The 16753-nt window shown below is 41.4% G+C and overlaps 2 protein-coding genes and 1 pseudogene across 2 annotated transcripts; 1 reads left to right on the forward strand and 2 right to left on the reverse strand.

Moving 5' to 3' along the window:
- LOC8077956 (putative NAD kinase 3) lies at nt 2511-10984 on the forward strand. The gene is given in 11 exon segments (XM_021446956.1): nt 2511-2666; nt 3390-3561; nt 3656-3784; nt 4934-5112; nt 6698-6811; nt 6938-7032; nt 7203-7309; nt 8014-8087; nt 8763-8841; nt 9898-10205; nt 10417-10984. Coding segments are annotated over 11 exon segments (1596 nt in total). The 5' UTR covers nt 2511-2633; the 3' UTR covers nt 10723-10984.
- LOC8076840 lies at nt 13207-14254 on the reverse strand (annotated as a pseudogene).
- On the reverse strand, nt 14653-15350 carry LOC110430465 (putative nuclease HARBI1). Its single transcript, XM_021448160.1, has 2 exons — nt 15179-15350; nt 14653-15098 (listed from the first exon to the last, which is right to left on the reverse strand). The coding sequence occupies exons 1-2, from the start codon at nt 15348-15350 to the stop codon at nt 14653-14655; spliced, it is 618 nt and encodes a 205-aa protein (XP_021303835.1).

Consider the following 16753-nt stretch of genomic DNA (forward strand, 5'->3'; position numbering starts at 1 on the left):
CAGAACAAATGCAAAAGAATATAATAGTGGTATAGTCTTCCAATACTTAAGAAATTTAGCCTTCATTGGCACAACAACAACAGCAAGATTGTTATCATGTTCATAGTCATGCAGATGGCCAGCAATCTCAAGTATGTGATGCAATATCAAATGACTAGTGGGGTAATAAACACCAGAAAGTATAACAGTTGAATCATAGAACAATTCAAGAAACTCCAACACCATTTCAGCAATGTACCAGTGTTGATCATTCAACAATTGATAGCCACATTGAGTATTGATGAACACAGTAAAGGCAGATCTATATGGCAGCAGATGTTTAAGCATAAGATAGGTAGAGTTCCATCTAACATCCATATGCAAACAACAATAACACGCAGTTCACCATCAACCGTCTCCCTGACTTCATCAAAGTCAGCCCAGACAGGAGATCGGCGCTTACTGCCGGTGGTGGACGATGCTAGAGAAGCTACATCGCTAGGAGCAGGGGCCGCAGCAGCATCGGGAGCCCTAGGCGCTGCCCCATCAGCAATTGGAGCAGCACCAGCAGGCACTGCCCCAAACAAGAGGGCAGCAACATCTGCATCTCCCATGTCGTCTTGGTCATCAGGGATTTGGCCCATTGCCCTGAGCTTGTCGTTGATGGTTGGCCCATCGACACCATCGCCATCAACGCTGGCCATGACCACCCCACCTCACCTCTTCTCGGCACCGTTCCTCGACGTCAACTGCGGCACCAGCTACACACCGGCGACCTACAAACATACACAGAAAGAACAAGGGTTAGGGTTAGGTTTATGACAAGGCCTAGTAGATCTAGGATTAGGGTAAACTACTTAGGGTTTGGGAAGTGGGACTTGCCTGCTCGGAGACGGAGCCCAGCGCCGGAGAATCGGAGAAGAAACGAGCAGTGGCAATAGCACCAAACCGAGACGACCAGAGAAACAGAGAAGAAACGAGCGGAGAAACAGAGAAGAAATGAGCGGTGGCAAGCCGCCGCTTAGGGTTTGGGAAGTGGGAACTTGCCTGCACGGAGATGGAGCCTGACACCAAAGAACAGAAGAAGAAACAAGCGGTCAAAATAGAGTACCAAACCGAGAAAAAAGAGAAACAGAAAAGAAACAGAGAAATAGAGAAGAAACTCGTCAAATAGCAGAGGAGGGAGACAAGAGATCTCAAGATCCGTCGGTGGAGATGGCGAGAGGGACCGGGACAAAGAGCCCTAACACCGGGATCTCCAAGATCCGCTAGTAGACGATGACGGAGGCAGGCGGCCAAGATCTCAAGATCCGTTGCCCATCGGTGGAGATCCGGCAGTGGAGGCCAAGACGGAGTGTAGGACAATGACGGAGGCAGGCGGCGGCCGCCGGCCGGTGGTGAAAGGCGAAGTGAGGAAGCCAGGGGCGGGGAGGATTATGGTTTGGGGTGTGTGGTGTGCCGCGCGACGGCGCGAGGCGAGTGGATGGAAGTCTGGGGGCGCGAGTAGAATGGGGATTAGGGTTTGGGGGCGCTGCGACGGGGGCTTATATGCCCCCCTCCCGATCGGCGCCGGCCTCACCTCGGCACCGGGCCGCACCGTGCCTCCCGTTATCTTACGGGCCGGGCCGTGCCGCCCGGCGGGCCGAGGCAATGGCCCAAGCGCGGCCTGCTGCGTGCCATGGGCCGGCACGGGCACGTTTGTCAACCGGGCCGTGCCATGCTCGGGCCGGGCCGTAGCACCGTGCTTTGGACCGTGCCTAAAGCCCACGGGCTGCATGCTCAAGTTTATATACATGTGATATCCTATAGTCTATTTTAGGATGTTTTAAAAATCATTCATGTGACATTTTTTATTTTTTTTCTCTGTTATGTTTTTTTTTCTTATGCTTAGTTATAGATTTTGTTTTTATTTATCCATGCATTTATTTATTTATTTTATGTATATTATAATACCAATATTATGAATCTAAAAACTAGATTATTGTTCTTCTAAACTAAGAATATTTTTCTTATGAAGATAAAACATTGTTCTCTGACCTAGAACATCATCTATGCTGAATAAAAGAAAATATTATATTTTCATAAGATAAATGTTCGTCAGTAAAAGTTTGGCTAAATATATTCACGTGGGATCTTGTTTTGAAGGATTTATTGTAAGAAATCTGATGGTGTAATCGGAATTTAATTTAGATGTTTGGCTTAATGGTTATGACTTTTTTAGTTTGTAAAAATATATGACGTCACTTTATTCAAATCAAGCGACTAAAATAATCTCCAACACTGCATGCATGCGCATGATCGCGTCATCCTTTTGCACTAGCGGCCGAACACTAACACGCCCCGGACCTACCTGTGATGTGAAGTTGGTAGTCACTGCACGAGCACGAGCCAGCCAGCACCGGATCAACCGACGTGGACACGTGTCAAGTGGAGTCGCGTTAGCAGCCTCCATTCTCTTGGAAAGCTTGACCCCCCACCTGTCACTGTCTGCAACCGTCACAGCTAGGCAACGCCACGTGGTCCCGTTAATAACCGAACAGCTCCGAACAGCCGAACAGGGCTCGGTACGGTAGTGCGTCCTCCTCTTTCGCTCCTTTTCGGGTTCCGGCAGGAGAAGGAAGATTTGATGAACAAGAGTTAGAAACGGCGCGACGATGTCTGCCAACGAGCTTGCCGCTGCGGATGAGGTATGCCATATCCACCGCTGCGAGATTCCCTCAGATTTGTTTCGCGCTCGATTCCTGGGTGTTCGTGTGATTGGATCCCCGAAAAATTCTGGCCGCATGCGTTTGGTTCAGATCGGTCCTGTTAGCAAAGGTGATTCGTGCTCTCCATTCTCCAGGTTCTAATGGAGAGCGGAATTTTTTTGAAAGGAATAATGGAGAGCGGAATTGCCGTGTTTTTTTTAACCCATTTGTGTCGCGGTGGAGAGGAGCCGTAGCTTCAGGCTTGAGCCCGGTGATTTATTGTGGGAATTCAGGTTCGGTTGGGGGCTTGGGTAATGCGCCAGTCTGAAAGTGTCATGGTATGCTGTTGTTCCAATGTAACCAGGAGCCCTGGCCCTCAAAGGAGGTGGATGGCTAAGCAGGTTTAAAACAGAGAAGTTGTCTTCTCAATTTTTGGACTCGCTTCAACAAACCAAAACCTTGACGGTAGAAATAAGGGAAATGTTTGCGTGTTAACTAGTGTTCATTTGGGATTTGGGAGAAGAATGTGTGATGCTCTGATGCTGTGACATTGGCAGTTATCAGTTGATGACCGTTATTTCCAAGCCTACCAGTAAATACTGGACTTGTGCTGCTCTTTCTTTTTATATAATAGTATGTTGACTTTCATTAGCTCATGAAGTCTGTCATCCTTGTATTGTCTGTATCTCCCTAAGCCCATAATGGTATTTTCTTATATTGCAGGTTTGTGATGAAAGAATAAACTTTAATGTGGCTACCTCAAATCAAACTGAAAATGGAGACATCACCACAGTTAGTTTGGTGGAGTCAGAGAGGGCGGCTTATGCGTTTATTCCTCAAACTCCTATCAGATCAACTGATGCACACCTTGAAGAGTTCTCTGAAGCTTTGAGAAGTAATATTGCATACTTGATCAGCTAATATGTGTATATAATTATATATGTTACTATACTCACGTGTTTAATTTGACTTACCACTTGTAATGGAAGCTGTTGCAAAAACACTGCGACGAGTTGCAGAAGGGAAAGCTGCTGCTCAAGCAGAGGCAGCTGAATGGAAGCGTAAATATGAATTAGAGATGGCATCCAAGGAACACAAACATTATAATGTAATCAAAGGTCTGTTTTACACAACTAGAGCTTGTGCACTACTATTCCTTAGCAGTAGTTATCGAATGCGATCCGCTGTCTCTTTTTTTTCTTTAGAAAACACAATGGAATTATAGAAGTACACATGGAAAGGCACATAATGTTGTGAAATGATTTGTTTGTGATTTTTTTCTCGAGGAGCTATGTATCATTATATTAAGGCATTAAAGAAGAAGAAAAAGGACAATACCGAGTATACTGCACATGATTTCTTTGTGATGACTCTGAACTCTTGCTAGTCAACATGTTTGAAAAAAGTAGGATGCCATGCTTATGCTTTTCAATACTCCCATCACGTTTAAGTCTTTATCAAAGTATTAAGATAGTGGAATAGTGATTTTACACCTTCTAATATCTAGTACTAGAAAATACAATGAGCATTGTTTTCATTGAATAAATTTGGGCTACAGACATATGCCTTCATATTCTATTACCATGTGTTTTATACTCTCTTGACGCCTTGCTTGTCTTGTTGGGTAGGTTAATAAAACTAACTTTTCTTAATCCATGCCAAGCATCAATCTTGGTCCTAGAATTCGATCGTAGCTATTAGCATTGCCGTTATTGTTGTAATCTAGTACTGAGTCCAGAATTTTTCTCCCTAGATTCATTTTGCATCATGTGGTCTTAGAAAGGAGTCAACTATTTATTAGTTTTTGTCAACCAGAAAGAAGTATAAATATGTTTTCCTGCAGTTTCACATGTTCTCTTTTATTTAGAATCAGATCACTTGAGTTTTGATCCCACAACAGAGTAACCTTGTATTCTAAAAATAGAACTCACAAACAGTGGTTTGTACCATAAGTTATACCTTCAGTGCATGGTGTTTATTTAACCTGTCAAATAAAAGTTTGTATAACATAAAAATAGTTTAGTGATCCATGCAGGCAAACTTTCTACATCAAATACATGACCACATTTGTGGAGATATATTAGGAATCTGAGGTAGCAGTTAACAAACTGATTTCACTTGTAAATATTTCTTTCCTAAATGCAATGATACACAGTCCTCCTACCGTATTCAATTCTTTTTTAACAAATTGATTTCATTCTCTTGCAATACATGTAAATCTTGACAAGGGTAAAGGATACCTTGAACTCAAACTGTAACATGTGTAGGCTGCAGTAACTTTAGGAAGGACAAGTTAGAGCAACCGACTAGTCAATTGGCATTGGAGACTGCCCCCATTGATCAAACAAGTTGCTGTGGAAACCATGGAATCTGTTCACATCAAATACTCCAGGATGAATGTCCTGGACCTAAACGAAAACCAGATGAAAAGATTATTGGAAGAAAGGTATCCTTAGGGCAAGAGTTTCCTTACATTTATTATCAACTTCAGTGCGTATGACATTTAAGTGCTCTTTTTTCTTTTTCCTTTTTGCTTCTTTTCTTTGGGGCATGTATGCTTCTAGGGGTGTTCAACCCTGCTGGGCTAGTTTTTCTTGTATTTGATCTTCTCTTCTTAATATAATGACGGGCAGCTCTCCTGCCAGTTCGAGACAGAAAGTGCATATGACATAACAAAATGATTATTATTTTTATGTAGAGTGATTCATTGATGCAATCAACTCATTTCCTGTAATTTCTCATCTAATGCTGCTGAACTGCCTCAAGTTACCTTTTATTGCCTACGAAGTTGAAAGGAAACAAATAAAAAAGAACATAGAAAACTACATCTCTGCCTTTTTCCCCCTCAAACACGCAGGAGAGCTGCCTATCTTTTATGCTGATGTGCTGATAATATTTGTTCCAGTATTTGTCTTCTATTTTCTTCTTTTTAATATTATTATTTTGTCGAATTGTATAGGGGATCGCACAACTTATACCTGTTGACTAATTGATAATGACATAGAATCCATATGTTCAAGAGACACCTATTCTCACTGTTCGCCTAATAATCATTTTGCCCATTTAAACACCGTGTAAACGCTACATTGCAGTATTCTGTTTGTGTTTAATCAGTCGTTTAGCCCATTTAATTGACCATTTACTGTTTAGTGTTTAGGAAAACACTGTTTAGTAATTTGGTTACATTTAAGAGCTCACTGGTTTATCCTATTCTTGTTTCAGTTGGAAGTTAGTTTAGATTGCAAGTTAGTTTGGGTTGAGCATGACTCGTTTGTGGGAGATCATGCACGATTGTTACACACTCAACACATGCCGTGTTCATGCGATAGTTGTGCATGTCGTGTGCAGTGTCGGTTTCCGTCGTGGGATGGTATAACTGTGGTGGTGTTCGTGCCTGCCTTTCTAGTTTAATCCTCTAGCTCCTGTAATCAGTCTTCAAATAACAGAGCAATACACAGAAGACGCTACCAGTTGTTCTTAACATTCAGAGTGCTCATCGTTGTTCTTGAGTGTGTCTTCATAGGTTCATTGGGACGAGAAAGCCGAGAATTGCCCGTGTCCCCCGACAAACACTACCTGTTCTGACCTAGTGGGATGATGCTTACGAGAAACTGCCATGGTTTATGTATGATTGAAAACTAGACATCTTAATTTAAACATATTAAGGATCAGCGACATCCCTTGTAATGGCTTGACTTGAATGAAATTTTCAACTTCTTGGATATACTGTCCAATTAACAACAATGTAATTGCACAATGACTAGATCATTAAGGTTGCAACCAAATTTATTTCTGCATGTTGCAAGACCAACTTCAACTTCTTCTATGCACACAAAGCTTAAAGTTGCTCAATCAATTGGAGAAGCAAGCCCTACCATTAGTACTAGTTGTTGACTATAACACTTGGTTTTTGATAGTGCTAACCTGAGCACTCTTTCAAGTTCTGGTGCAATTAGAAGAAATAATAATGAGTTCATAGTTAAGTCAAATACTTTTCATGAACACTAAAACATTTTTTCTTGTTTATCTAGGCACCTTTTAGACTTCTATGGGGATGCGATGGGGATAAGAATGGTCAGCACAAGCGTGATTTTGTGTCCTTCGAAAAAGGTGACATAAAAACAGCAGAGCGCAGCAATAAGCAGGTACTCCTTTATGTTCAGTGCAATTCATTTTGAACGCAATGTCCTATTTGTTTCCACGATGAATGATCATTGAGATAGTCTAGTTACTGCTGCATCGTTATATCTCAACAAATACTGTGCTTTCAGATTTTGCTAAAATGGGAATCCCCTCCGCAAACAGTTCTTTTAGTTACTAAACCTAATTCCAACTCTGTGCTTGCTCTCTGTGCTGAAATGGTTAGGTATGCTCCTTTCATGCCTTGTCTGAATGTTCTTAACTTACATTAATTATCTGGAGTTATGCATTGTATTGCAATTTTTTGTTGTAATCGATTCTCTGCGAGTTTAATTGTCAAGTGGAACATGTATATAGTTAGATATATTTGTATCTCTTCTGCTGCATTTTCTGCAGATGGCTTAAAGAGCACAATAATATGAATGTGTTCGTAGAGCCATGAGTTAGAAAGGAACTACTGGCTGAAGATTCTTACTTCAGCTTTATCCAGACATGTAATAATGGTAAGTGGCTTTTTATACATTTTATGTGAGGACCATATCAGGTTTAATTTTCTTTTAAAAGCCAACACTAAAAATCCTCTTGTTTGGCTCCTTCCGGATTTGTGACATATAGTCATATATCACCAGCAAGTGTGTTCATTTAGTACCAATATCTTCTATATAAACAATGTATATGGCCAGTATTATGAGAGTGAAAAAAAATATATTGTGTTTTATTTTGTGATTACATAAGGAATGATAATCCAATCTGTTTTGCTTATGACCTGACTAAGCATGAAAAAGTAATTGAGATACAAATTTCTACATCTTGCCTTGGAGTTTTCTGGGTACATTTTGGTGTTATCTCATATTCAGTTGGCTCTCTATCTTTACTGTAGCACGTTGAAATGGGTATGGGATCAGATTGCCTTGAGGGATTTTTCTTTCCAATCACTCACCAAGTTTGCAGCCTTATCCTTTACCAAGAAGATATCAACTCAATAGTTGTTACCATGTGCTGGGAATGTTGCTGACTTGCTAATAATTATATCTATTATCAAGCAGATTCTTTTCCATCGGTGAATTACATATGTTTAAGTTCTTTTGCAATTACTTTCTTCATGGTATCCTTATTTTTAATAGTTTAAGATATTTTTATGTACTTATTTTATCCACCTGTAAACTTTTTCTTTTGGCATCCAACTAATCAAAATATATCTTGACAGATCAGGAAGCAAAGACATTACATACGAAAATTGATCTGATTGTAACCCTTGGCGGGGACGGAACTGTTTTGTGGGTATGCTTCTTGAATTATGTGACAGTTTACTGTGGTTACGGCTATTTTTGTGGTTAATTAAACACAGTAAACTCATTGGTCACTGCAACTTTTTAGTGAAACAAAGTAGCATTCTGTGTGTGTGGTGTTGTAAGGGTTTCATATCCTTTTCTTCTCTTTAATATAATGATATGTAGCTCTTCTAAGTGTTCGAGAAAAAAGTGGCATTTTTTTCTTATACTAAAAGGAAAATAAAATCCATGTAATATTGAATATCCTGTAAGTGTTCCTAATTCCTATGTCGATAGAAATTTATTTTATGAGTTTTACTCTGCACTCTTGAATTACAGTGTTGCATTGATTAGAAGAAATAGAATGGGCCCTATTTTATTATCTCTGTGGGGTTAGCATATTCAGTTGGCAAGAGTTGGTCTATAATATTATACTCCCTCTGTTTCAAATTATAATTGGTTTTGGCATTTCTAGGTACATAGCTTTTGTTATGTATCTAGACATAGCGTATATCTAGGTGCATAGCAAAAGCTATGTACTTAGAAAACACTTATAATTTGGAACCAAGTGAGTAATAAAAGTTGCAAAGTGTCTCTATTTTGTTATTCTCATGTAAATATAAGTATTTATGTCTTATTATGATAATCTGATTAATCTAGGCAACTGGTTAAAATCTCTTAACAGGCTGCATCATTATTCATTGGGCCAGTTCCCCCTGTTGTTGCGTTCTCTCTTGGGTCATTGGGATTCATGACTCCATTCCGTATCCTTAATTATCAGTGTTGAATGCTTGATAACCATGTTGGTACAGTATGTATGGGGAGGTGGGGATGATATGAAGTCCCTTCCCGGGGGGCATTGACCTCAAACACTGGGATGGGACATTGAAGACCAGGTAGACATCCCACATCTGCTAGCCATGTATACTGTTATTCACGATTTTTTTATGCACTACTTGAACAAGCGCAGAGGGAAATGGCCTTGTTGCCATTCCTTCTACTGGTTGAGCACTTGAGCTTCATGTGTAAGTTAAATTGGTAACATATACCTGCTATAAACATGACAATGTGATTGACATTCTGTATCACATCCAGCCATCGACTTGTAACACAGTTAGGGTTAATGTCGATGGATATGATATGGGAATCCACAGGGAACCACATGTATCAATTCCTGAGTTCCTTGAAGCAACTTCAGACAACTTTGGTAATCATTTCATCGTCTTCGTAATTTGTAGTGCTTTTGCCTCATGGCTCCTCAATCTGGAGGAAACCAAATAGGCACAAGCTGACAGTTTCATTTTCAGTTGGGAACTAAAGATGAATTTAGCTATTTTTAGCCTCCCTACCAGTTCACATAAAAAATTCCAGCAAATAAATACATCAATAAGGCTTATCTTTCTTGGTGGCATATTTCTTGCATCCTCTTCAGTATGCAACCCATCTCTACCCTTATAAATAATTAGTGAATATGATTTCTGCCATTGACAGACATAGATGTAATTTTAATATGTACTCTCAAGTGTGGAACCTTGATATGTCCTTTTTATTTATATATAGGTCAGATCTCTCTGTACAGACATATTTCTTGCATTTTTTTGAGGAAACATTTCTTGCAGAATTTTCAACTAATTCAAGTTCACTTATATGTCAGTATGGCAATTACATTGATATTTATAACCAGGGTGGCAGGGCACTTACAATTTTTGTGCCGGTGCACATAATCTGTAGAATTATGACATTATATTTACTCAAAGGAGCTTTCTGCTCCGTGCTCACCCACCATAAGAATAATATATTGGTCCTTAACTCATGTTAAGCAAGCGAACAATACCGTGAATGTTTGAGCAATGTGCTAAAACAACCATTTAGCATCACACTGAGGAGCCGTCTGCAGTGTCATGTGATCCGTGATGCAGCTAAGGAGCAAGTTGAGAATGAGCAACCAATTCTAGTACTAAATGAAGTGACAATTGACCGTGGAATGTCATCTTACCTTACCTACCTAGAATGCTACTGTGACAGCTCTTATGTTACACGCGTACAAGGAGATGGGTTAATAATATCAACAACATCTGGAAGCACTGCATATTCATTGGCAGCTGGAGGGTCAATGGTTCATCCACAGGTGGGCATATGGTTCGGTCTGCAGATTTTGTTCAACACTAGAGAATTTTGTGTTAAGATTCTCCAAAAGTGTGTAGTCTATTCATTTTCTACATATAAACTTTGAAATGAGTTGAGACAACTAGCTGCCCCAATGTCTGTTTCTTTCTAGATTTGTCAATGCAAGTTACTCATGCGACCATTCTAATGATATGTTTTGCTGGTATATGCAGGTACCAGGGATCCTTTTCACACCAATCTGTCCGCATTCGCTGTCATTCAGGCCCTTGATTCTACCAGAATATGTAACTCTGTGCGTGCAAGTGCCACTCAATAGTAGGGGGCACGCTTGGGCATCCTTTGATGGCAAAGGCAGGATTCAGCTAGGACGAGGTGATGCGCTCATCTGCAGTATTTCCCCTTGGCCTGTACCTACAGCGTGCCTTGCGGACTCGACAACCGACTTCCTGCGAAGCATCCATGATGGTCTTCACTGGAACCTGAGGAAAAGCCAATCGTTCGATGGCCCATCTGCATGATCGTTGAAGTTTGTATAGCAGTATGGTGCCCGGAGTTGAGGTGGCTAACGGATCCGTATGTGCATGTAAGTGTGATGCATCGTAGTCCAGAAAAAAATGCAGCAAATGCATGTAAGTATGTAGCTATAATGCTATATGGTAGTACGTCCAATTCTTATACACATGTATCCAACCCTGAGCAGTGTCTTTCCTTATTTCAATAAGATGATTATACTTGTACATAATTATTCATTTCATCTTAATTAAAAGGTAGAGCTCCTGTCATTGTTTCTTTAAAAGAGATTAATCTAATTAAATGTTATCCCAATGTGAAAGTACCTTAAAGGCTTAAGCCATTAAACGATGCTGATGCTTAATTGTCAGGAATGGCAGAGCTGGTGCCTGTTGACCTTGAAGCACTGCTGAACATGCAGGTGCCTGATGACCTTTAGGATCATGCTTTTTAGCGTTTTACTATTTAGGGTAGAAGAGAGTGGGAGTAATTCACTCTTTTCATTATGGATATGGACAAGCAGTGACTAATGATCTCGGTTCAAATCTTGGTCGTCGCCGGTGACCACCATCATCATCAGATTTGTAGAAAAGGCTCAGTTGGGCTCCCTCTTATCATTCATCCAGCTTTTGAAATAATTCGTTTGGCTGATAAGCCGTGGCAGAAAGTACGTTAGCTGATTTATTGTGAGAGAAAAATACTGTTGAGTGGCTGACTAATTCGGCTGATAAACTCAAGCGAAACCTTGTCAGCTGCTCCCCCACCGAGCGCGGCAGCAGCGGAAACCGCTTGAGGCCGTTGATCACGCGCCCGATATCATACACCTCTGTTGGGCCTCACGGGCTCATGAAGCCGATCTAGGGCAAACTTGTCTTTACCGAGCTCATTTGACACTATTACCCACCGTTCATTGAGTAGGTGTTAATTGAGGGCCTGTTTGGTTGTCTTCTCAAACCAACCAGGCTAGCTCTAGAGAGCCTGGGCGCCTTTGGCCTGGCTGAAGGCATGTAGAAGGGCGTGTTTGGTTGCATGTATCCATCGAGTTCGGTTTGAATGATCCAGTGTTTGGTTGCATGCAAGTATTACTAGATTGAAATTCCAGATGCAAGGATGAGTGTTTGGTTGCCTGCATCTGCAAAGTTCTAGACACCTCTTGCATGACACTGGTAATCTTACCACCCACACACACATGTTGTTACAGCAGCTTCCAAATAAGAAAACCTATTAGCAAAACTACAACTAGCACTATTACAATTTAAAAACTGCAAGCCACAAGGTAAAGCTAACATCGTCTCCATCATTGTGGACATGAGGTGGATTGACAGGTTGTAGAAGAGGAGGATTCTCAAGAGAATGACCATAGAAGGCTTGCTCAGCTTGGTTTCTGGTGTTGTATTTCTTATAGCAGTTACCTTTGAAGCCATTGACCTGCTCATGTGCTTCTTCCCGGCTGGAATACACACCAGGTTTCTTGCCAACATGAACCACATACCAAGCCATAGCTGTTCAAGAAAAGAATAGCAAGAAAAAAAGGCAGAATCTGCTGAGTTGTACATATTATTAGAAATGTAACATCACTGGCAAATGGACATGTGCTCAAATTAATAAAACCATATCACAAGAAAATAGGGGCCTCAGATCTTAATGTTTTTGCTTAAATTTTACTAAAGACAATCATGACATCCATGGCATCTGGAGGACCATAAACTTCTTGCCATCATCTTGAGTCATAGACCCAATTGTTGCTAAGTAAAGTTTATGGTTCCTTCAGATGTGATGAATGACACAAGAAAACCTCATACATTTTTTATCATCATAGGCCAAAACAAAACCTCAGAGTATGTAATGAAATTCATGCATGGCATGGAAGAATGTGTAGTGAGCTGGCCACACAACAAAGTCAAGGAGAACCTTGTGTAGGCCAACTCACTATCACATTCTTTGATGACAGACATGACTTAATTTAACTTAGTAATACTCATCATTGGCAAACGAACACTAATAGACAGATAAGTAACATCATTGGAAAATGGACATGTGCTCAGCTTAGTAAAACAACATCATAGGAAAAATAGACATGTGCTCAGATTAATAAAACCACAACACAGTAAAATGGGCATGATCTCACAAGAAACATCAGACATACATGTTCTCAGATTGAACAATCTAAATGAAATAACAGGCATTAGGTTGCCATAAGTTCACATTACTGGCATTAGGTTGCCATAAACCATAGCTGTTCAAATCACTCCACCAGCTCAAATCACACCACAAGCTAGGTTGATCTAAGGTAGTAGGTGTAGGGTTATCTAACACACTAACTATATGTTAGTGTTAGTAAAGATGCAGGATCTCATCAACTGCACAAAAGATTTAGTCAGCCCACTCTACATCCACCAGTTGTAGTTAAGCACAAAAGAAACCACCACTGCACACCAGAGAGCAGCCACCACAAGCTGCACAAAAGGATCAACCATCAAGTTGTGAGGGCCTCACAGGTAGTAGTGCTTGGCCAAGTGACCCCTTAGCCATAGCACCCTATGGCTGTCAGACCACTGCACAAAGGATGTCCCAAGTGCCTTGTTGTCCAACAGATGGCCATAAGCAAACATGAGGGCCTCCTCAATGAAGCCTGGGATGAACATGATTGCACCATAGAGATCAGGGTGGCAGTCCTCAACCTTGGTTGGCCTAATTGCAGAGGCCACATCCTTGACTGCCTCGGACATGCCACTGAGGACAATCACATCCTCTTCTCCCAGCATGGACCTTTTTCTCTTGCTACCAACTGCAATCTCAGCCTTGTTTGTGTCACATGTGTCAGTCTTGCCACTGTTGATGAGCTCTGTTGCCTCAGTCTTCAGAGAGCTCTCAGCACAGTCAGAGGGAGTACCAAGTGCCTCATTGCTGCCCATAGCCCACTTGCCTGTTGTCTGTCCATTGCCAAATATGACCATCATCTCCTTGTAGTGTTCAATGGGCTTGTTAAGCAGGTATGCATCATTGGGGTGGTCCTGCAACAACAGATTAATGAAGTTAGTGAATTAGCAAAACTTAAACTATCATGGCAACTCAGAAAAACATTTTTTACTAACCTTGGTATGGCCATTGTAGTGCTCCTCCTCAAGCACTATCATGGAGTTATTTTCATCCCATTGTGCTCCACTAAGATCCCTCAGCTTGGACAGTTTCACCCACCTCTGCCTCCACTTCCTCAGGTGGTTATACACCTGGATACCACTAACCTCATTGCCACAGAACTCCTACAGTGCCTTAGCCACTTTTGTTGAGATGCACCTCCTTAAACCCCTTGTCCGTCCTCACACCTATGCTAATGAGCTGGCACATTTGCCTTAGCATGAAGGCAGACATAGGCTCAGTCCACCTAAGTAGTGCCCTCTGCTGAGCAAGAACCTGTGCAGCTGGAATGAAACCCACCTCATGGTCCCCAGCAGCAGCACCCACCACACCCTCAGCAGCCCCAAGCCCATCCACACCAGGGAACACAAGGTCATCAGGCATCATCTTGTCATTAGCCATAGCCTAGTTCAAGTATAGTGCCAAATAGAATAAATCATCACAGCGCATGTCTATTTGCCTCAGTTCTAGTGTGTTCAAGTGTAGCATCATATAGAATAAATCATCACAGCACATGTCCATTTGCCTCAGTTCAAGTAAAGTATCAAATAGAGTAAATCATCACAGCACATGTCCATTGCCTCAGTTCAAGTAAAGTATCAAATAGAGTAAATCATCACAACACATGTATAATAAATAGTCATCATTGATGTTGCCCAAAATCTCAGATTAAGTGTAGCATCATAGATAAAAAGTCATCATTGTTGTTGCCCAAAATCTCAGATAAAATGTCAACTAATTAATTATTACAACATTGTTCCTGATTAAATAAATATAATTGAAAGATACAGACATGAGACCTAGATCCTTGAAAGTCCCCTATTAGCCCACATGTGGTTAGCCCATTCATCCCTTTTCATTACCCAGGCAGCATTGTCTTCAGTACCAGGAGGGGGCTGAGTGTTGGTTTCATTTGGAATCCAGGAGAACTCTACAGGGATTATCTCATCATCCCCAAAACTCAGGATCCAGTTGTGTAATATACAACATGCAAGGACTAACTTGATTTGTGTCTTCAAGGGGTGGAATGGCTTGTTGGTGTCTATTATGCGAAAGCGATTCTTCAAACATCCAAAAGCCCTCTCTACAGTCACTCTTAAACTAGAGTGCCTCAAATTGAAGAGCTCCTTAGGGGTGGTTGGGTAGTTCCTATGCCCATATTCTTTGAGATGATACCTAGTACCTCGGTATGGAGGAAGAAATCCAGGCCGACATGCATATCTGGCATCTACTAAGTAGAATTTTCCTAAAATAAATGTGTAGGTCAATTAGTTTCAAGACTATGCACTTACATGTACTAATTATGTGTACATTTGTTTTAATTACCTGGAGGAACCCTTAACCCATCAGTTCTCTGTAATGCATCAGCTAGTATTGTGGCATCATGTGCTGATCCCTCCCACCCAGCCAACACATACACAAATTTGAGGTCAAAGCTAACTGCAGCTAATACATTTTGAGTGGGGGCATTCTTTCTACCCCTAAATGCAGCTTGCATCTTCACTAGAACTTTAGCAAAGACATGAGTCCCATCTATGGCCCCAATACAGTCCTACATGGCATACAAATAAGTGCATAGTAAATTCACAAGACCTATTGCAACAAATGTAACCTAACTGCTAGTACCCAGCTTAGTTACCTTCCAATAAGGATACCATCTATGGCTGTTGCTTATATTAGCTGGTGTCTCATTGCTTGGTGCTTTAATCATCTCACCCCTAAGCTCTCCAATAGCATACAACTCATCTTTGAAATGGCGGTGCACTGTCTCTATTGACCTTCTCCAGTTGTTCATGACAACTCTAAATCGTTGGTTATGACCAACAATGTGGAGAAACATAGCAACTTGCTCTTCAACACAAGAATTAATGTTGTCGAAAACAAGTTTTTTGTCCCTAAGCAGGTTGCACAGGCTAAACAAGGGGGCTCTTCTCATGCGCAACATGTTCACACACTCTATGTCATTATAGTTATAAATCAAGTTCAGGTTCCTTTGCCTCTCCTCATCCCTAAGACTCATTGGACCATAACTGATTTGAGGCCTCTCACACCTAAGCAGCCTAAGTCTAGCAAGCAGAAGAGCATACATGGCAGAGATAAGAGCACTAGCTCTAGCAATCAGAAACCTTCTCTTTTGTTCCATGTTCATCATCATAGACTATAGGCAACAACTCAGAATAAATTAATTCATCATCATAGAGTTTAGGCAACAGCTCAGTAAAATAGTTTCAACAAATCCAAGACTTTAGACAACATCTCAGTAAAATCAATTCATCGTCATAGACCGCAAGACTCACTATCGCGCAATACAGAATAGGGGGAGCAGGGAGGGGCGAGAGATGTGCAAAATACCCAAGTCAACAAGCAGCACCACTAGTAAAGTCCTTTCAACGACCGAGAGGAGTCAGATCTACAAGCACAACAACAAAAACACCAAGTTTACCATACAACCGATGAAATCAGTACATTATAAAGCACCCCAAATGAAAAAAAATGAAGAAGTCTGGTTCTTACCACAAGAACAACAAAGAAACCAGATCTGGTGTGCCTGCATCCCAGATCAAAGCATCTCATTAGCTAGGGTTTTGAATCAGAGAGAAATATTGGGGAAAGAATGGAGAAAGAGATGGGGAACTCACTTGCTTGGAGTGGAGGGCCGACGCACGAAACCTGCAACAGACCGATTCAATCAAGAACACCTCGAATCAATCCAGAACACAGGCGACAGTTCGGGAAAGAGGCGAGAGGAAGACCTACCAGTGGTGCAGACGAGGAGCGACAAGAAGAAGAAGAGAGGGAGGAAGAGGGAAGGGGGCTATATAGGGCGGCGAATGGCGGGAACGAGGGCGGTGAAGCGCGGGAACGAGGGCGGTGACCCTAGGGTTTTCGCGCCATCTCCAC

The sequence above is a fragment of the Sorghum bicolor genome, chromosome 9 (assembly GCF_000003195.3).
Source record: "Sorghum bicolor cultivar BTx623 chromosome 9, Sorghum_bicolor_NCBIv3, whole genome shotgun sequence".
Lineage (NCBI taxonomy): Eukaryota > Viridiplantae > Streptophyta > Magnoliopsida > Poales > Poaceae > Sorghum > Sorghum bicolor.